This window comes from Siphateles boraxobius, unplaced genomic scaffold, assembly GCF_051911475.1.
Source record: "Siphateles boraxobius isolate OS27281-9 unplaced genomic scaffold, OSU_SipBor_1 13, whole genome shotgun sequence".
NCBI lineage: Eukaryota > Metazoa > Chordata > Actinopteri > Cypriniformes > Leuciscidae > Siphateles > Siphateles boraxobius.
The window spans coordinates 28,400,630-28,423,547 of NW_027508733.1; the positions used below are offsets into that span (position 1 = coordinate 28,400,630).

The 22,918-nt window shown below is 37.8% G+C and overlaps 2 protein-coding genes across 2 annotated transcripts in view; one reads left to right on the forward strand and one right to left on the reverse strand.

Moving 5' to 3' along the window:
• rpl32 (ribosomal protein L32) overlaps positions 1–22,918 on the forward strand; it is a 251,962-nt gene that overhangs the window by 224,308 nt on the left and 4,736 nt on the right. The window lies entirely within an intron of this gene.
• Positions 25–21,747, reverse strand: ssuh2.2 (ssu-2 homolog, tandem duplicate 2). The gene is made up of 13 exons (XM_077226955.1): positions 21,414–21,747; positions 21,088–21,137; positions 20,535–20,624; positions 20,386–20,455; positions 18,576–18,705; positions 18,423–18,483; positions 16,069–16,187; positions 15,919–15,981; positions 15,756–15,844; positions 12,457–12,549; positions 12,257–12,362; positions 1,579–1,686; positions 25–1,230 (listed from the first exon to the last, which is right to left on the reverse strand). Exons 1-13 carry the CDS (start codon positions 21,434–21,436, stop codon positions 1,087–1,089), a joined length of 1,146 nt encoding a protein of 381 aa, XP_077083070.1. The 5' UTR covers positions 21,437–21,747; the 3' UTR covers positions 25–1,086.

Genomic DNA, 22,918 nt, shown 5'->3' on the forward strand with positions numbered 1-22,918 from the left:
AATGAAGACACGCCCACAATACAGTTCTGGCAGGCTGTTTTAATGATGCGCGCTACAACTCACAAACATCATTTACAGATTCCTTAAAGGCACAGTTACTCAAAAATAACGTTCTGTCTTTTATTCAAGCTCTCATTTCGTCGTTGCAAACCCGTATGAGAAGGAAAAAGGATGCAATGAAAGTGGATGGACACTCACCCTGCCATTCTGACTAACTCCTTTTGTTTTGTTTTTTGCGTAAGAAAGAAAGTCCTACGGATCTGGAACTAAGCTTTGAATACAGTTCAAAATGGATTTCTGGTTAAATATCCCTTTAAGACTGTAGGGTCAGCTTGTAGTGTATACAAACGATGCATATGCCTATAAATGATTGCATAACATAAAATTAAGCGATAAAGAAAAATATGAATAACTACATGTGAAAAAATTGTAACAGTGGGCTAAACTTTCATGATGGTCTATGTGCAACAACTATCAAAATAAGCTTCAAAATAAATTGACAGTAAATGTTTTTTTTTTAAGCAAAAGTAAAGATATGACAGGCAACAATATACTGTAGCATAATATTTTACACGGAAATAAAAGGTAAAAATAAAATAAAGCCTATTTCTAAGGTTCATTAAGATTTTATAATTAAAAAAAGAATAAGAATGTGTCAGATAAATGGAAGCTTCTTTCCGCCAAGGAAAACAAAAAATAAAAAGGTGAAGCTGAATTTTTTTATCTCACAATATTACTTTTGCTCTCAATTGCAAGTTTACAGGTATTGCTCACAAATCTGTATGTGTTCCCTCAGAATTGCAAGTATTAATCTTACACATTTTTTTTTACAATACAATGGGACTTTGAATTGAGACTAAAACAAGCTCAGATCTCACAAATCTGAGGGGAAAAGTAAGAATTGAGAGTAATAAACTCGGAATTGAGGAAAAAAGTCCCAAATTTAAGAAACTCAAGCATGATAAAAGCATGGTCTTTTTTAATTTGCCTACCATTTCTTTGCAATGATTTCAAATATGTATAACCATTCATATGAAGATGACATTATAGCTCTTTTAACATCTGACAGTGGCCTATACTGCATGTTTAAAGGATGGAGCAACAGCAGCATTTAGCAGGATAGTCCTTGGTGTAAACTTTGTGTTCAGTACCATATACAAAATAAATGTAGGTTTTTTCATTCCAGGTGTAATGCACTCGTGTGATGGGAATTAGCTCAATGGTCTGCCTCTGAAAAGGAAAAACAAACAAAACACAAGGTTAGAGTTTATGCTTTGTCATAACTTTCTGGATAAAATGCATTTTAATGTCCAGTTTTCTAGAGAAGAGCATGGTATGGTTTTCTCCGTTTCTTTTCAATATAGTTTGTTTAAATATATGGGACTATTCAGACTGCTTGACAGTATGACAAACAACTTGCTGTTAACCGCAAGCTCTAATCCTGTTTCTTTAAGGATTCCATGGGAGTGAGCCAGCAGGAAGAGGTCATTTCATTAATTCCCAGAAGAGTGGAGGCTGAGATGTGGCCTTAAAGAGACAGAAGCATGGGTTTGTTTTATCAGATGAATTATACTCAACCTGTTGCAGAATATGACAGGTGGTGGAGAACTGAGCCTGATGTTCCCTCACGGCACTCTCAGACGCTGCGTTCACAGAGCTGTCCGGGAAACCCACGACTGGATAGACCTGCAGCGATGGGTCGAAATTTCAGTGGCAAAACAAACAGGGTTATGTTGTAAAGTAATTGTTATATATGCTTAAAATTGAATTTGTTTTAAATGTTTTAAAGGTGTCAAATCATGTTTTGTTGTTTTTAATTTTTTCCACCTTTAATGTTTTCGATTTTTTTTTTTACAAAAAAATTAAATATTATATTTATATAACATTTTATATTATACTTATTTTCAGTTCTGCGGAAAGTTACTTTTAAAAGTGATCTATTACAATATTGCATTACTCCCTAAAAGAGTAACTAATTACATTACTAAGTTGCTTTTTATGTTACGTAATGTGTCAAGTTACTTTTGTGTTATTTTTTCTCGCCTGGCTGAGCTCGCTCTCTTCCAGGCCTTGCAGATATGTGTTTTTTACTGAGAGGTTGTTTTTTGATATGTATTCAATAACATAGTCTATATAACATACACCTTCATTTCCTTTTAAAAATACATTTACAATATTATTATATTCTGACTACTTAGAATATTTCCTGACCCCAAGAGCTACGCATTCCATACAAGCAATCTCTTAACATTGTGGCAAAAACATTGTTTTTATTGAAAGTTGAAAGTAATGTGTTTTGTTATTTTTGTACTTTCTGTCTGTTCTCATGCAGACAAGTGACTATGTTATGAGAACAGAGAGATTTTTTTTATTCAGTAGATAAAAAAAATGTTTAAGCTAATTAATTAAACAGAAAAGTAATGTGCATTGCTTTTTTTTTGTAAGTAGGCTAATTCAAATATGAATGTGTACATTTATAAAGTCATTCGTTACTTTACTCGTAACATCAAAAAAGTTATCCGATTACAAAATGCACATTATTTGTGACGCGTTACCAACAACACTGCTTATTTCAGTTCTTCATGACCATTTTCAACATCTTTCTAACCTTAAAATTAAACAGGCCATTTTTGTTGCTGCACCTTTAAGACATGACCCTTTGGCATGTGAAATGAGTAACAGCTCTGAATTTTTTCTCTGGCTCTGCTCACACAAACCAGCAGACTGAAATAATCAGAGATTTTTGTTAAAAGTATATGTCATTGACAAACACTGACATCTTTTGGAAGGACAGTCTGGGCAGGCCTGAGGAACATCACCAACTACAAGTCACCATCACCCAGATCAACAACTTGGACAATCAACAACTTGCTGATGATTTAAATTCATTCTACTGCAGGTTTGAAAAGCCCAGTCTCACACCACACACCCGGTCTGATCTTCAGTTCACACATTCAAGATAACCTCCGGCACCCCCTCTCCTCCCCCCTCCTGCCATCCAACCTGAACTCAAGGTCTGTGTGGAGGACGTGAGCAGAGTCTTCAAAAAACAGAAGACTAGGAAAGCCTCAGACCCAGACGGCATCTCATCTGCTTGTTTAAAAGCATGCGCTGACCAACTGGCCCCGGTCTTCATGCAGATCTTCAACAGATCATTGGAGCAGTGTGAAGTCCCCCGCTGCTTCAAACGCTCCACTATCATTCCTGTCCCCAAAAAACCCCAAATCACTAGACTTGACTACAGACCTGTCGCTCTCACGTCTGTGGTCATAAAGTCGTTTGAAAGACTGGTGTTGGCCCACCTGAAGGACATCACTGGACCCCTGCTGGATCCCTTTCAGTTTGCTTAGAGAGCAAACAGGTCTGTGGATGATGCAGTCAACATGGGACTGCATTATATCCTGCAACATCTCGACAGACCTGGGACTTATGCAAGGATCTTATTTGTGGACTTCAGTTCGGCCTTCAATACCATCATGCCTGATCTTCTCACAGCCAAACTGACCCAGCTCTCCATACCATCCTCTATCTGTCATACCCCTTTTCCACCAAAAAAGAACTGGTTCGGAACTGGTGCTGGTTCAAAGTTGGTTCAACTTGCGAACCTTCTCAGAACCTGTTTGTTTTTCCACTGACTAGAGAGCCCAGCGAACGACGTCGTTACGTCACTGTGTACGTCGCCATACGTCTTAGCTTTCCCTGAAACACTTGCGACAACTTTCAGCATAACAATAACAATGGCGGACTACATCGTCTTTCTCCAAATGATTCTCCTGGCTTTGCGATCCTATATTGGGGTCAGACTATCTTCCTACTAGCACTGTGTTTTTAGCAATGGCAGTCACAACCTTTCCCGTTGTGTTGTTGGTCACCCCGCTCCCAGCCCCCGACGTAAGCATGACGTAGTAAAATAACTCTTCTCTGGTTCTAGTCCAGCAAAGAGTTGGTGGCGCTTTGGAACCAATTTTCCTGCCCGAGAACCGGTTCTTTGGCTGTCGAAACACAAAGAACTGGTTCGCGAGTAGGCACCGGCTCCGAAACGGCTCTCAAAATGCGTTGGTGGAAAAGGCGTGTCAGTGGATCTCCAGCTGTCTGACGGACCGGCAGCAGCGAGTGAGACTGGGGAATCTCACATCCAGGACTCTCACCACCAGCACTGGTGCCCCCCAAGGGTGCGTTCTCTCCCCACTGCTCTTCTCCCTGTACACTAATGACTGCACTTCTAAAGACCCCACTGTCAAGCTCCTGAAATTTGCAGACGACACCACTGTCATCGGTCTCATCCGGAATGGTGACGATTCTGCTTACAGACTGGAGGTTGAACAGCTGGCTGTCTGGTGCAGTTATAACAACCTTGAGCTGAACACGCTCAAAACAGTGGAGATGATCGTGGACTTCAGGAGGAACAGGCCAGCACTCCCCCCAATCACCATCATGAACAGCACTGTGGAAGCAGTGGAGTCATTCAGGTTCCTGGGCACTTCCATCTCTCACGACCTGAAGTGGGACAATCACATTGACTCCACTGTGAAAAAGGCCCAGCAGAGACTGTACTTCCTTCGCCAGCTGAGGAAGTTCAACTTGCCACTGGAGCTGCTGATTCATTTCTACTCAGCCGTCATTGAGTCTGTCTTATGCACTTCCATCACTATCTCGTTTGGTTCAGCTACCGAATCAGACATTAGGAGGCTACAACGGACAGTCCGGACTGCGGAGAGGATCATTGGTGCCCCCCTGCCATACCTCCAGGACTTGTACTCTTCCAGAGTGAGGAAGAGAGCAGGTAAAATCATCACAGACTCCACTCACCCTGGACACCTCCTGTTTAAACTGTTACCGTCAAGACGGAGACTCAGATCAGTGGCCACAAGAACATCTCGGCACAGGAACAGTTTCTTCCCACAGGCCATTTCACTTCTGAATAGTTAAGTTATAAACTTTAAGAGTGCTGGCCTGGATGATTAACATACAAAAAATAGGAGAGAGGGCGCACTATGCATATATTCTTTTTATATTTTTATTTTATTAGCACAGACGCGTTTCGGCGCGTGCCTTCTTCAGTGTGCTAAACTCCAACTGTTTAGTGCAATATCTTCAAAATTCAGGTGATATTTATATTTATTCTTACTATTCAAAATACTGTAAATGTTCATAATCTGTAAATGTTTATTCTGACCAAACCCAACTGTGACCTTATATTTTTATAGTATTTTCATATTTTTTATAATTTTATTCTTAGAATTTGTATTACTGTTTCTTGTTGTATTTGTATTTGTAGATGTGCACTGACAGCTTCAGTACCAAGGAAATGTCCTTGTGTGTGCAAGCACACTTGGCAATAAAGCTCTTTCTGATTCTGATATGTAGGTGCTACACATCAATGTTGTTTGAGTTTTATTATACAGGTAGTTTTAGAAATATTTTGAATTAGCTTTTATTTTTAAATTTAAATTCGTTTTCATGTTATCCCCTAGTGAAATATTTATGTTATGCTAAATATACTACAAATACATTCACATGTTTATGTACTTAATATAAATACCCTGCAGTTGTACTTTATGTACTTCAGTTATCCGGAAATAGTGCTGAGGTCCAACTAAAGATATACTCGAGTGGAAATTTTTAATATTCATTGATCAGTAATAGATATTGCAAAGAAATATCAATAGAATTATTTGTAGAAAGAAATGGTAACAGAAAATGTATGTATGTTTTACAACTGAAATGCAGAACCGGGACATCTCGGGAAAGACTGAGTGGGAACCTCTGCTCTCTCAGGTCAGAGGTCATTTAGTACAGGGGTGTCTTTTGGGCTAGTAATAAATCGAGGATAGCAGCCATGCTTCCTTTATCTTTTATCCTTTTTGGCAGAATTTGGCAGAAAGGAGGCTCTGCTTCATTGGAGACCTTGGGGAAATTAGTATAGAGATCACTCAGCCCTTCCTGGTATTGTCTCTCACTCACACTACAGCTTAACTTCTGTGCAGTGACTGGGTCCTTCTTGCAAGAATAAATACTTTAAAAAAAAGACAGTTTGGTTTCAGAGTGTCTCTTACGCAGTGATGATGGTTTGATGTGTACAGAAAGCCTCATGTACAGAAGAAACATGAGAATGTTAGTGAGTACACTGAAAGATTTTGTCAGTCAGCAGCAGCATACAGTGGTATAGCTGACACTTCAGAGAAGGTGCTAGAAGATAATGGTCCCCTAGTTCGCACATGGTTTGATGGTCTGTTGTCAGAACATAGAAAAGCATTGCCTTTCTTAGACTTAACATGGTCCACTAGAACCATACAAAACAACTTAGACAGTTTGGCTGCATGGGAAAGAGACTCTGATATCAAGGAAAGAGTAAAAATTGCAGCAGCATCCTTTAAGGTCAACGCAGAGAATCAACAGAAACGCAAATGTCCTAAGAGAGAGGGCAGTAGTTGTTATTATTATGGTAAACATGGACATTGGGGAAAAGAGTGTAGGAAAAACAAAAAGAACTTTAAAAAAGTTAACAATGTTACTCAGCTCCTACTCAGTCTGCTTGCTACTCTGAAACAGCCCCTCCCCTCATCATTAAACTGGGGCAGCTGGTTGACGTGTTAACCATTTGGGCTGTGAGTGCTTTATTTCCCCACTAACTTGCAACAGAGATAAAAGACTTCTGTTTTTGTTTAATAGAACAAAAGGAAAGTGACTATCTCAGTTTTTCCTATGGGGGACACTGGTTAAAGTAGACTCACAGCCTTAAATGTTATTTTACAGCACAGGCCTTTCATCATTAATAGTGTTAGGTCAGACTGTAAACGTAAAAAAAGCCCTCATGCAGTGTCCACAATAATGCCGAATATTGTCTTACAGCGTGCACCTGTCACGAATCCGTCCTCATGTATGATGTCTGCTATGACTGAAGTTTTGTTAGAGGATGAAGGAGAAATCACTACAGACGAGCAGGTTATGCAGTAACGTCCATCACGGAAGTGTTAGCTCCAGGACGTCTTCCAAATCATTTTTCAGGTCAAGCTCCAGAACTAGTAGCCCTAACGAGAGCATGCACGCTAGCTTCAGGATCAGTTGCTAATATCTACACATATTCCAGATATACTTTTGGGGTAATTCATGATTTTGGTGTCATTTGGCAAACCAGACAGTTTCTAACTTCTGCTGGATCCCACATTAAGCATGCTGAATTAGTGAAAGATCTAATGTTTTCCATGAAACTTCCAAAGAAATTAGCAGTGATCAAAGTGAAAGCACATCTCACAACTAATATTACGGAAGCTAAAGGTAATGCTCTTGCTGATATGGCAGCTAACCCGGCTTGTTTCTATGCAACTGTACAAGTTTGTTCAGGTAGTGCAGCACAGAAGAAAATTATGCCTCCTGAATCAATAATTGATCTGTACAAAGACGTTTTCCACCATTAGAACCAAAGTGGCATGGGCCACATCAATTTGATGTTGATTACAGCAGCTGCAGTATTGTGTCAGGGAAGGAAAACCTGGACTCATTGTACACACTGTAAAGTGTTCCCCCACCTACAGGGATAGGATAGGACACGAACCAGTGGGGAGCCGAGGGAAGAACCGATTGCAACAGGCGTCGGGGGCCAACCCTTCGGTGAAGAATCCCTCATAGGCCTTCCCATCCATTAATCCATCCTCACCTCACTGCGTTCTTTAGGTGTCAAAGGAATTAAGAAATAGGGAAAGATGGAACAACAATAGCAGACCCAGAAAAAGTTTACAACCCTAGTGTTTGAACAAATACTGCTCTACTGTCTAGCAGACTCAGAAAAAGTTTACAACCCTAGTGTGTGAACAAATACTGCTCTCCTGTCTTTTGTTTTCTTTCTTACTCTGTGCAGATACCACTTGATGATGGCTGTCCGGGACCCATACGCACCGACCTCGTCATCTGCGTAGGAAGCCACAAGAAAACCTCAAGAAAACGACTAGACTCACTGCCGAACCAACTATCACCAAAGGAAAAAAAATACACAACGCAGAGACTCACATACGAAACCTTCAGTCATCCATCAACATGATCAAGATTGTCGTACAAGTAACATCACAGACACTCTCGCTTCGCACAAGATAATGATCTTACAGAACAGAGTGGCCTTAGATTACATTCTAGCAACACAAGGAGGAGCCTGCACCATCATCGGACCTGAGTGCTGCACCGGGTTTTAATGGATCCAACAGAGAACTTGAACAAAATCCAACAAGACATTCTTGATCTTTCAGCATAATTACACCAGATGACTGAAGATAATTCTTCATGGTTCGGAAACTTGTTAGGTAAACTGTGGATATGAATAAAGGAAATAGCAATTCAGCAATTCTCTCGTTATTTCTTCTACTAGCGTACTATCTATGCGTCCACAGTATCAAGTGTTTCATTCAACAAATGACTCATGCCCCTCACAAAGAAATTACAGTTCCAAACAGAAAAGACTATTACCCTTAAGAACTTCACAGACCCTAAATTTGCATGTTTGTTTCTGTGTCAGCATGTGTCAGTTTTTCTACACTGAAGAAGGAAGAAGTTTACAACAGATGTAGGATTACAAATTTATTTAAATGTTTAATTTAGATTTCCAATACAATAGTATTTTATATTGAGAAAGTTTAGAAATGATGAGACCAGGAAATCTCTGCAAACGGTAGGGGTTCCCAGCGGGATATTCCTGACTGTCCCATCTCAGTACGAGAAGGCTAGGCTTTTCCTGTTCTCGTTGTTTACCGGGTGAAGAGTCATGCTGAGCAAGTTTGAACACCTGTTATTTTATTACTGAAACCATTTGTCTCATCTCAGTACGAGAAGTCTATGCCTTTCCTGTTCTCATGTCTCAGCTCATTTACATGCTTTGTTCATCACAATGTAATCCCTCCCCCTTGAAATGTATATAAGCTACAATGTAAAGACTAGATTAGATTAGACTTGACTTGACTTGGGTACGAAGCAGACTACAGCAAATAAAGAATCCTGCTTAAATAAGTCTCCTGGTTTTCGCTTCTGAGTTTTTCTACACTGAAGAAGGAAGAAGTTTACAACAGATGATACATTTTTGCCCCAACAATACTTAAAGCTCCAGTAGGTAGCTTTTGTAAACAAATATTTGTTAAAACTGTCATTATGTCCTGAAAGTAGAATATGAGACAGATAATCTGTGAAAAAAATCAAGCTCCTCCCTGTGGTCCTACTGCCATTTGCAGAAATACACCGCTCCCGGTCAGAAACAATCAATCAGAGCCAGGAGGAATGTCTTAGCAGTGTCAATCACGCTCGTGTACGCGCTGATCACCCCTCTCTTGCACAGCGCGAGCGCGTACCGTCGTTCGTGACTCTCCTGTTCGAACTCGTTCATCCAAATGAACGAATCTTTTTTTGAGTCATTTCGTTCATTCAACGAACGAAATTACTCGAAAAAAGATTCGTTCATTTTGAACGAGTCTTTTTCGGAGTCATTTCGTTCATTCAACGAACGAAATGACTCGAAAAAAGTTTCGTTCATTTGGATGAACGAGTTCGAACAGGATCACGAACGTGCATCACAGAACAGAGCAAGGCGAGCATTTGTGCTTATAAAACTTAAAGTTTTTTATTTATTTTTGAAATGACCGATCGTTTCGCTAGAGAAGACCCTTATTCATCGTCTGGTATCGTTTAAAGCCCTTTGAAGCTGTGCTGAAACTGTCATTTGGTCCTTGAAACGTTTGTGTCCTATTGAAGTCCATTATATGGAGAAAAGCCTGGAATGTTTTCATCAACCTTAATTTATTTTCGACTGAAGAAAGAAAGACATGGACATCTTGGATGACATGGGGGTGAGTAAATTATCAGCAAAAGTTTTTTTTTAAAGTGAACTAATCCTTTAACGTTATCTAAGTAGCTATTTATAACTTATAGAAAGAGTGCAACCTTATGAAGTTACATGTATTGCAAATTACATAATGATTTGAGGACCAAGTTTGTAGTCAAGTATGGGAAGGCCATAGTCAATGTAAAGCATATTGTTGAGGTTTCGTCCCTATTAGTGAATGTTTCATAACTGTTTATAATCCGCCGTCATCGGTGGTCCTGCTTACTAGCCTGCGCGTTCACGGCAGGCTCCGCTGTGGGGGAGGAGCTGTGGAGGGAGGGCTGTAGCACAGCAGAGAGCAAGGGGGTTGGACCTGTAAGTTGTGCTTCTTCAAATTTTCAGGCTAAGTCAACATTTTCTCAAAACTCCCTACTGCAGCTTTAAGTATATTTGATGCTGAAGTGGAACTATTGCACATATACTTTAGGTACACTTTAAATATCTTGCATTTAAAGACTGATATTATACTGAGATTACACTATAGTATTCGTAAAGCAACACTGACATAGGAGGTTGCATTGGCTGAAGTTGTTTGGATGCACGTTGTTTTATAACAAGGAGAGGCAAAGTTGTGCATTATAATGCAGACATGACAATAATTGGCACCAATCTGGCGCGCTGCGCACTTACTAGAGCAATCAACTGAATAAATGCCAGGTAGGCTTAGCTATAGCCTATCGGAGACTGGCACGCAATCAGTGCACTTGCAAAAGAGATCCTGCAGTATGACCGATCGTGGTGTGACAATATCAGCCTGCATTTTGTTCGCAGATTTAGTCGCACAAACAGAGCAAGCGGCTCGTGACAGAACACAGACCGACTGAATGTCACTTTAATTTGAGTAGAAAATCTACTCGCGCGCGCATGGTTGCCAGATACTATAGAGAGCCTAAGACCCTCCTCTTCTGGTGGACCACCATGGGACCTTATTTCGGAAAAATATTGTTTGGTAGTCAATGGCGAGAGACAACAAATATTTGAATCCCGTTTTAATTGTGCCCTGAATTACACATATGATGTTTGTAAATTTAAAAGATACATTTTGAAGTCAAGAAAGTTTGATGTAAAACTGTTGAGGTATAGGACTGTGAAAATACGTAATTACAAAGACTACAAACCCAAAAGGCGCGCATGTGACGTCTTACCTTTTCTCTCAATGAATGAAGCTAACTTTACTGAAGCTAACGTCTGTCATGTTTTCTATAGTCTAACGTTATAATCGTAACGTTGCTCCGTCATGCCTGTGTGTTTTGTACCAGACTGCACACACACGAGCTTGGTGACGTACATAGTGCGAGACGAGAGATGTAGTTCGTTGTGCGATTTCACATAAAACTAAATGTTGCTCTTCTGTTTTATGACAAACTGTGACTTTCTTGACTTTCATTATTATCTTTTAAATTGACAAACATCATATGTGTAATTCAGGGCACAGTTCAGACGGAATAAAAAGATAAGTTGTCTCTCGCCATTGACTACCATACATATTTTTTCCGAAATAAGGTCCCAAGAGCCGGAAGCGGAGAGGAGGGACATAGCCTCTCTATTTAAAAGACTAGGTAAACAACGTGCTCTTGTTACAGAAAAGCTCTGAGTGGGTATAAATGATTGAAATCTAGCAACCGTAAGCATGAACACTCGTAAAAACAGTCTGTTATGTGTTGTTTCCTCCTTTAATTTGACAAAAATAAGTGGTTTTGGTCAAGTTTTTATTTTTTTAAACAAATTTCAGTCTCGTCTTTTTTTTGTCAACGATATTGCATGTGTTGATTGTCACGTAACTGCTCCGAGACACGAAGGTGGAGAATCCAAATGCAGTTTTATTAAGGGGTAATCCAAAACAGGCAAGGTCAAACACAGGCAGGCAGTCCGTACAAACAAACACACAAAGCAGGCAGGGGTCAGAGGCAAAAGAGTAATCCAAAACAGGCAAGAAATCCAAAAAGACCAAGAGACAAGAAAACGGGGAGAATGCTCAGAATTGCAGTGTGACACTAAAACAAGACTTCGCGGTGAGTGAATGAATGAACCTGGTATAAATAGACAGACTAACAGGATGAGACACAGGTGAACGCGATCAGTGAATGAGGTACAGGTGAATGTGATCAGTGATGGTAAGTCCGGGCAGTGAGTTATGGGAAATGTAGTTTGTGAGTGATAATAGTCTTATCTGGAGTGCCCTCTGGTGGCTCTCAAGGGCACTCCAGCTGGTGACCGTTACATTGATATAGTCACAGTTATCGTTTAATGACGTGGGTGTCGTCTCTCATTGTCTTGTCTTAGTCAGGGGGTAAAAGGTCATCAACCTACATTTGGTACAACGTACACAACGTACAACGCCCCCCCGGACCCCCCCGTATTTCGCACCCTGAGCACCATGATGTTTTTTTTGCTCACCATATTAGCCATATCAGTTAAAAGCTTCTCTCCAGGAATTTGGTCAAGAAATTCAACGGGGAACCCAGAACGCTTGTCAATCACAGCAACATGAATGTTGTTCTTCCTGAAAAGATAAACGAGTGGAGAAAAAAGCATGAATATAAAAGTATATACGCTTGTTTGTACTGATTAGTGGTGCTAACGGCATGTCTTCTCACCATATAATTTTAAGTTTGATGAAGCAGAGGAGCTTTCCTTTCCCTTTGCATGTTTTACAGGTAATTGAACCGACTCCTCCACAGGAATGACATCTGGAATACAGATCATTTAACACACCATTAACGTTTCTGTTATTGAGGATCTTTTTTTATTGTGATGTTTCTGGCAATAAGGAGCAATGTCTTGTATGATGGGTAAACACCATATTCACAAAGTAAGATATCTTAAATTTAAACCCAAATGTTAAGTATTTGCTTTGGATTTATGGTTACTATCATCATCATCAGTTCAAAAAAAAAAACTTTTCAAAATATCCTCCAATTTTTTTCCTCCCTCTGTTCTATTTCCTATGGAAACTTGTTTCCACCACAGAATGAAAAAGAAAAAAGGTAATTGCGCCTTTTTATCTCACCTTTTTTCTTACAATTGCGAGTTTACCTCTCGCAATTCTCAGAATTGCATGATATAAAGTTGCAATTGCGAGATATAATTTTGAGAAATAAACTTGATATTTTTACTTTTTTCTCAGAATTGCATGTTTTTCTCGCAATTCTGACTTTATAACACGCAATTGGGCGATATGAAGTCAGAATTGCATGATATAAAATCGCAGTTGCAATTCTGAGGAAAAAACTCAGTCTTTTTTTCCTTAGAATTGGACTTTATAAGTCGCAATTGCGAGTTTATATCTCACAATTCGGAGAAAATATGTCAGAATTACGAGATATAAATTTGCAATTGCGTGTTATAAAGTCAGAATTGCGTTTTTTAAAGTCAGAATTGCGTGATATAAATTTGCAATTGCATGTTATAAAGTCAGAATTGCGTGATATAAATTTGTAATTGCATGTTATAAAGTCAGAATTGCGTTTTCTTAAGTCAGAATTGCGAGCTATAAATTTGTAATACGTGTTATAAAGTCAGAATTGTGTTTTCTAAAGTCAGAATTGCGGGATATAAATTTGTAATACGTGTTATAAAGTCAGAATTGTGTTTTCTTAAGTCAGAATTGCGAGATATAAATTTGTAATACGTGTTATAAAGTCAGAATTGTGTTTTCTAAAGTCAGAATTGCGGGATATAAATTTGTAATACGTGTTATAAAGTCAGAATTGTGTTTTCTAAAGTCAGAATTGCGGGATATAAATTTGTAATTACGTGTTATAAAGTCAGAATTGAGTTTTCTAAAGTCAGAATTGCGAGATATAAATTTGTAGTTAAGTGTTATAAAGTCAGAATTGTGTTTTCTAAAGTCAGAATTGCGAGATATAAATTTATAATTATGTGTTATAAAGTCAGAATTGCGTTTTTTTAAGTCAGAATTGCGAGATATAAATTTGTAGTTAAGTGTTATAAAGTCAGAATTGTGTTTTCTAAAGTCAGAATTGCGAGATATAAATTTGTAATTATGTGTTATAAAGTCAGAATTGTGTTTTCTAAAGTCAGAATTGCGAGATATAAATTTGTAATACGTGTTATAAAGTCAGAATTGCGTTTTTTTAAGTCAGAATTGCGAGATATAAATTTGTAGTTACGTGTTATAAAGTCAGAATTGAGTTTTCTAAAGTCAGAATTGCGAGATATAAATTTGTAATTATGTGTTATAAAGTCAGAATTGTGTTTTCTAAAGTCAGAATTGCGAGATATAAATTTGTAATACGTGTTATAAAGTCAGAATTGTGTTTTCTAAAGTCAGAATTGCGAGATATAAATTTGTAGTTACGTGTTATAAAGTCAGAATTGAGTTTTCTAAAGTCAGAATTGTGAGATATAAATTTGTAATTGCGTGTTATAAAGTCAGAATTGTGTTTTCTAAAGTCAGGATTGCGAGATATAAATTTGTAATTGCGTGTTATAAAGTCAGAATTGTGTTTTCTAAAGTCAAAATTGCATGATATAAATTTGTAATTGGGTGTATATAGTCGCAAATGGGTGTTATAAAGTCAGAATTGCCTGATATAAAGTCACAATAATGAGAAAAAAGTCACAACACTCAATTGCGAGTTTATATTTCGCAATTCTGACTATATAACACTTTATAATAGCATTTTAAAAATATAAAGAAAATGTTTCCATTAATGTGTTCAACCTTTTGTGTAATGGAAAGATTCCAAGGATTTTAAAGTAACACCAGGTAACTTTTGCTCTCGGGGTCCCCCTACAGTTGGGAAACAGTATTGTCCTCTACTACTGTCGTAAACTCTGTCATCGTGCATTTGTTGACAACCATGATAGCCCTGAACACTGTAGGAGGAAGTCACATGCAGGTGTTCTGCTTGCGTCGCGTGTGAAATGTCTTCATCCCAGGTACAGTGGCATATATTTCAGCATGTCATATGAATATAATTTCATGGGTTTTATTTTTTTTCTAACGACAAATGATCGCGATGATCACGTTTACAAGCCAGTGTCATTATAGTAGCCTAGTCTATTGGTTACCGTTTTACTGAATCTATATGATACTTCAATGCAATGTTTGAGTGGTAGATAACCATATATCGTCAATATTATAATATCAAGCCACCATAAATAAATCTGCAAATTTTACAAATCGATTTGCATTATAGCTTGAGGCAAGACAAATAATCATTACCTGATTCATGAAGACAAACGGAGGATAAGATAGCTTCCGTAACATAGTCAGGCAGACAAAAAAACACCCCAGACTACGGGGTGTCATTGGTTGTTGCGTGAAATGTTACCCAGATACAATAGTGCTATTTTCTGATTGGCTAACAACACCAGACGAATAACACCAGAGGAGACGCGCTTGAATTCATGGCTGTTGAACAGTGAGAGCGGCGCGGCCAGAGTTTTGGGCGCTGCGGCATATTAAATATATTACAAATAGTTTTTCAGCGTGAGAAATACAATGTGTGGCGGGAGAACTTGACAAAAGACCGAAATGAGTGACTGTCACACTCAGTGCGTGACACTTGACAGCCCTGTGATTTTAAGGAAGTGGGGGTGGTGGTGGAAGTGACGTATATGCCGTAAAACAGTCGAGTTTTGTAGTTCTCTTTGTTCGCCGGTTACTACCCGAAACCCGAAGTTTAAAAGTACGATTAAAAACGCTACAGACCCCGTCAGGCTATGGCAGACGTGTCATTCAACCTATTGTAAGTCGACGTACCATCACAAGAGACTTGGAAATATATTATGAAGCTTGAAAAGTTACCTGGTGTTACTTTAAAGGTTCTTCATGGAACAATAAATACCAATAAAGAACCTTTATTTAATAGTGTAATGTTGCATTTTTGTTGAAATTTGAATTCAAAACCAGAGGTTGACTCCATACTTAATCATGCCAGTGCCCCGACAACTCGTACAGCGTTGCCGTTCACTGGACTGAGTCCAACCCGTGCCACTACAGTCTCCACACCGAGTCTGTAACAATAGAAATATTATAATGAAACAATAGAGAGAATGAAATATTGAAAACGCCATGTCGTCATACTTACCCTGCCAGAATTTACGCATCTTCCGCATGCAGATCTTCCAAGATTCAGGCATGAATGGCAACCCTAAATTTTGAATTCAACAACAAAAATGAATTGTTCGTTGATGAATTGTTGATTGAATGTGATGAATGGAAGACTGAGATGTGTTACTTTGACAGTAGACGTGTGAGGAACGCGGACGGCTTTCTCGCAGTCTTTAAAGAGGGACGGGACGGGCACAGGAATACTCCACGGACCCGGGGCCACTCCGAATCCATCCACCACCTGACCTGATCAGTCAATGAAGTCACATTCAATATATATAATATATATATACATATACAAATAGTGCTGTTAAGGTCCCAATATACTTCAAGTGAAATCAAAAAATTAGTCAAAAATTAGTGTGGAGTTTATTTCTGGAGTTCAAAACTGCTTGCGAAACTTTCCGAAAAGTTTGCTCCGGCTGGTAAACACTTTTAAACTACCATTGGTTGGTTTTAATAGGTGGGTGGGGTGTGGCATATATACACATATATATATATATAAACATATATATATATATATATATTAGGCATGTGCCGGTATCAAATTTTCATGCTGCGATTAATTGATCGAGCTTTTATCACGGTATACGGTATTATCACGATATTTTAATTGCACAAGAGAAACAGACGGATTGGGGGTATCTAAAAAAAAACTTGCATCACAATGTGTAATTGTGATTGTCAAAACATTAATTTTATTTTTTAGTGACAACATGTTATAATGTTTACATGGTTACTGAGGCTACTGTTTGTATTATTGCTTAACACAATTTTCATGATTTCAATTAAATTCTTGGATTTAATTTCAATCTTGATTCAATATTGACTCATTTGGATAAATATTAGGTAGGCTACAGTAGATAGCCTGCATTTAAATGTTTCTCAAGAAAAAATATCTCACATAATGCTGTAAACATACAGAGAGAAATTAAATATAATGCATACAATATAAATATAATAATAATATAAATATAAAAATGTAATATGCCGTAATTTTCATTATAATAACAATTATATAATGACAAGTAAACATATATTAAAATAATATAGTGCACATATTTAGCAAAATACTCCTCTCTATAGCTATTTTCTTATAGTCGACTAACATTAAATGGCTTTCCTGAGGTAAATGTAACGTTCTGTGACATAATTGTTCTCCTGCAGTGTTATTGACCTCTTTCCGTGGTTGAAAAACACTGATTGATCGAAAGTACGTACCTTTCGGTGGGTTGTACTGTATCTTTAATAAAAAGTAACAGATGATCGGTTTACTTGATCTGAGGCGCGCGATCTGTCACGTCACATTTACAAGCACCAAAACAGTATTTATTGTCTGAATTTCGTTATAAAACCTGAGAGCTGATATTTTTTTCATATCAAAAGTAACCTGCTCTGTCTAGTCTGTCGGTGTCAGTGTCCTCTTTGCTCCGCGATTTTTCTCTGCGTGAGAAAATGGATGTGTGGCGCGAGACCGTGTGAAAGTGTCAAATGCGTGAGTCTCAAGCTGCTGAATGCGTGAGAGTCGGCAGCCATGCGAGGGATAAATAGTCGGCAGCGTTCCTCCTTCCGCCGTGCTTCTTCTCCATGTGAGGATTGTTTACATTAGACTAGAGTGCGCACTGCATGCACACAGTGCTTATACATGTGATGTGGGGATTGTTTACATCAAAGTGCACATGTGTTTTGCGCAGCATATACGCATTGTTTTTTAAGCGGTTGATGGAAAATAAGCTGATGCGCGTTCTAAAAATCTAAATTCGGATCTATTATTTTTCACGGTATTTCGAAGTCCCCGCGATAACAATATCGTGCATATTCATTACCGCGATTTATCGCATTACCGAATACCGGCACATGTCTAATATATATATATAAAATCTGCAATATATTCTTATAATTTAAGACAAATTTTGACATTGAATCTCTAAATTAATGTAGAAACAATACAAATATATGTATATTGTAACATTTGGAGGATTTTTTTTCTCAATTTCAAGGGAATGAAATGAGCTATTATAGCCATTCGACATTGCTGTATGGTTGAAAGCCATATTTTTTAACATTTAATAGGCTTAAAAAATCTTACAACTACTTCAAACAATCTTCACATGTTGTAATAAATGTCACATTTATCTGTGCCTTTAATATATGTTTCTGACTCTGCCAATACCAGCACTCTCAGTTTGAATGAGAGCTGTCAGTACATTCTATTTTGCACATTACTTTTCACAATAAGTAGGAAAATTACTAGTTAAAACATTTGGTGTACACTTATTTTCACACTTTCGTGTCTTAATCGTTGAGACAAGCATGTTACTGACAGAATCAAAAACAGGCAGCCAGTGTGTGTGTGTGTGTGTGTGTGTGTGTGTGTGTGTGTGTGTGTGTGTGTGTGTGTGTGTGTGTGTGTGTGTGTGTGTGTGTGTGTGTGTGTGTGTGTGTATTTGTAGTTGAGAATGAAAATGTGACTCTGCTCACCATCGTATGGTTCACTGTCCCACTCTGTGGTTCTAGACTCTGTAAAAGTCTCCAATCGATACTATAAGGACAAACAGACATTCAGCATGTGTGCACATGGCATCATATATATATATATAGTTTGATATGATGCTTGTGAATGTTGATGCTGACCCGATATGTGTTGAGGGACTGCAGGTCTGTGAACACCATCTCTCTGGCTGGTTTAGAGCCGTAACAGCATTTGCTGGTGACATATTTTGTGAAGGCCTCCTGTGCCAGTTCTTCACTGATCGCAGGAATGCTGAGGACATGACATGTGAACTTTAGCTTGTGAACTTTTGACCATTTATTTATCAAGCATTTGACTTCAGCAATTTCAACACGGAAAGGCCATTTTAACCAAGCCAGGTTTAAAAACTTGAGGGCGAGTAAATTATGACAGAATTTTCCTTTTTAGAAAAATTATCCCTTTTCACCGAGCCCTGCACATGATAAAAAAGTGAATTTTGGGTGTTTTGAATGGTGTTTTGCTAAGTCGTGCCCTTTAAGCAAATCATGTGCACAATATAATAATTTGTTTCCTTGATTTACTAAATCGTGCATACAATTGACTAATTTGTTCCCTCATTTTAAAGTCCCCCTGTGGTGAAAATCAAGTTTTTAATGTTGTTTATATGTCTATGTATTTTATTTAATATGCTTTAAGACAAATCATGTGCAAATTCATAAGTCAAAAGCATTGCTGAGTATTTTCTCCTTAAAACTGCAGTGAACCAAAGTCTCAAAAACATGGTTTGAAATCACTGGTGTTCCTGACGTCACAAACTACCTTGTAACCTATCAGATCAACGTGTGATCGTCTACGAGTGGATCTCTGAGCTGCTGTGAGTGAGTGGAGGCGGGGCTCATTTGCATATTCATAGAACCGTGAATACTAAATGAGGCAAGGGTGTAAAGTTACATTCAAACTATTTTAAGGCATGAAGATTTTTTTTTCAAGGTAAAAAAGTTTAAATATGTAATTTTGGTGATCAAAGATAAGTTTTAAGAGATACAATGATTGACTACAGGGGGAAGTCGCACGATTTACTTTTTTCCCTGCATGTCATCATGTGCGGGGCTCCGTAACTTTAACTGAAATAAAATGAAATGTAAAAAAATGTTAACTTATTTTTATTTAGGTAGACTCCAAGGCAACATTTCTCATTTTCGTTAAAGTTGAAGTACTAAAATAAATAAAGTAAATCTAAACTTAAAACTTAATACACTTAATACTTAAATAAAAACGACAAAAACACACAACCAAATTATAAAAACTTCAACTAAAATTAAAACAGAAAATATAAATATAAAATCTTTATAAAAATGCATTAATTAAATTAGCAATAATAATTTATTACTTTTCATTATCCTTACATACATATTTATTTATACATTTATCATAAATGATTTATGTATACAGTTTATTTACTATTCCAATATGATCTTTAGAGGGGCTGATTGATCATAAAATGTCTTGCTTACTCTAGTTTCTTCTTTCTGTTACCTGGTTATGCTGCATTTAGATATGTTGCACTACTAATTATGAGTCTATGCTGCAGGATACATGACCAACAATTGGTCTAGTGTTCTGACAATGAAAAAGGAAAAGGCGGAGTTAAATAAAGAAACAAATCAAGATTTGCCTCATTCATGAATTCATGCCATGACAAGAAAACCAGTCAAGCAACCAGTCCAAATACAGGAGATAACTAAAATCAAACTCCAACTTACAAGCTTGGAAATCGTAATTGCAAAGTGACGTCCATTAAAGTTTTTTTAACGAAGCAAAATAGACACATGGGCAATATTTCTTCCACTTACTGAGGCATTTTAAGTCCCAATGCACCAATAAGAGAGTGAAGAATGTGCTCTAGATTATATTAATGTGTATTTTATCATCCAACTAATAATCTTATTGTGTAAGTGCAGCGGTTCTTACTCAAAGCGTCTCTCTGGAGCTCTAGAGGGGGCTTGAGGCTGCGCCGATCCAAAATCTGACGGTGGAATGACTGTGGATATATTTAACAAATCCAACATTAACAACATTTTGCTCCCCGTTTCAAATGAAGCTAATGAAATTGTTCTCACCGTTAGGCCCCAAACTTTCATATCCAGGAACAACAGGCATTAAATCTGCAGGAGGAGCCGTCGCCCCATTGTCTGGCACTGTGTTCGGATCTGTTTAATGTACATCACACATTTATTTCACCCTACTGTCTTCTTTAAACATGTTTTAAACCTGTTACTGTATTTTTCTTGCAATGAGGAAACAGTGGAAATGTAAACGGGAAACATGCTTCTCGAATGTTATGCTAAAATAAGCTTTGTAGAAGTGAAAACAGGGTAAGGTTTTTATTATGTGATGTGGTTGTGTGGGTTACACTTTATTTTGGTTATCCTTGATAGAGTGTAATTATTTAAGTAATGAGTAATAATTAAACAACATGCAGCCACTTACTAAAATGAGTTAGGATTAGGATTAAAGTTTGGTTTAGGGTTAGTTTAGGCATGTAAATATGCATAATTTAACGTTTAATAATGACATGATAAATTGTTACCTATACATTTGTATACAACTGCTCATGTAAGACGGCTGTTTAGGGATTTTTGAGTACATATTTTGGAAATAATTTTTGATTACCTGCATATTCACCAGGGCATGATGGGCCAGTGTGGACTCCATCCTGGTCACTGTTGTAAAACCAAAACAATATGTTTTTATTAGCCCACTACCACATATATAGACATATAGACAGCAAAATACAAAGAAAGAAAGAAAGAAAGAAAGAAAGAAAGACACTCAAATGACTCGTTTTCTTTAGTTCGTCATACATTTTTATCGCTAGATTCACGAGATAGCACTTGTTGCGTTTATGTCAATATTCCTGGCGATTCTCTGATAAAACCAGCATTTGTGTCATCCTAACGGACTTCTCTTCATAATTTCCTTAAATTTGTCGACCATACCTCAGAAGATGCGTCCTGTCCATCCTCCTTCCTTCAGCGCGATACACAACTGTAACTTTCGTTTAGTGAGAAGCGAGAGTTAATGCGGAAGAAAGCGGAAGAGCAGCACTGTAACCTGAGATTTTATCATCATGAAGCTAATATCAAGTTGAGACTTTTAGAGGACATTTGACATGGCAAACATCAGTATTTTAACTCCCTAGACTATATAAGCTATTACTTTGCAAAGAAAATTTGTTTATTGATTCGTTGTTTATAAGCTTTAGCATCAATAACTGAACGTCGACAACAGCCTAAACATTGTTGGCTACATGTAACAGATCTTTTGCGTACCAGCATGTATTACGGTTATTGCTATAACGTGTTTCAGGTTCAGCAGTAATTTATGTACAAAAAACATTCAAAAACAAATATTAATTTCAAGTAGACTTAAAAAAAATGAATTATATGTTGTCACTCTTTGGCAAATGTAATAAATTGGTTGGCCTACTAATCAATGTAATAATCCTTATAATCCTGTTATTGTTGCAATCAATTGTGTTCGGCTACTGTTTTTTAATTTCACTGACATTGTGCAATGATGATCCCAAACAGCAACTCACATGAACTCGTTACACACATTTTGAATACAGGAAGATATAGTTCTTTGATAGAAGATTTAGTTTGCAGTTTCTGTATAAAATGTTCAAACTCATCAAATGGACAGTAGAGTTGAATGCATTGCATCGTGGGATATAGCTTACTGCGCCCGAAATCGCGCACTGTTTGAGTAGGTACATTTACTTTAACAGTTAAAAAAAAATACGCTCTAGTATGAATAAACGTAGTATGATCAGAGAATTTCTGATAGAAGAGAATTGGCACTGTCTGGTTACTTCCGGTTTCTGGACTGGCTGCAGTAACACGTCTCTTTCCATGCGGGGGCGCTCGCAGGCGAGTGCAGAATGAATGGGAGTCTAGGGGGTTTCACCCCCAGAAATCCACTTTTCTCAGGATGTAATTTTTTGTCAAGTAATTTGAAAGCTGCATTCAAAAGTGGGGGCTAAGATAATACACTCAGCAGAAAATTGCATTTTTAAGTTCAATCATTTGTTCTAAAAATCCGTTCAAAAATGTGATGAAGTCACATAATACTAGAATATGCTAGCGTGTTCCGGCCAACAACGAGCTAACCTGTAAGAAATTGAAAGGACATAAGTACTCGTTCATTCGACTTTTGGACTATAATCTATATTGAACGTGCGGAATCAACAATAAAATCTACGTTGATTCAACGACAAGCAGGAGAAAGGGACACATTTAGCCGTCTAGCTCCATACACTCGCATTCATTCTCAAGGGGGTAATCCATCAGCCGGAAGTTGAAGCCTCGCGGGAGCTGCCATTGTAGCAAAACTTCACCTGCTGTTAGCATTCCATTGACTCCCATTCATTTTGGCATCACTTTGACAGCGAATAACTTTACATCTGAGGCGTCCAAAGACTTCATTTGTCCATTATATATTT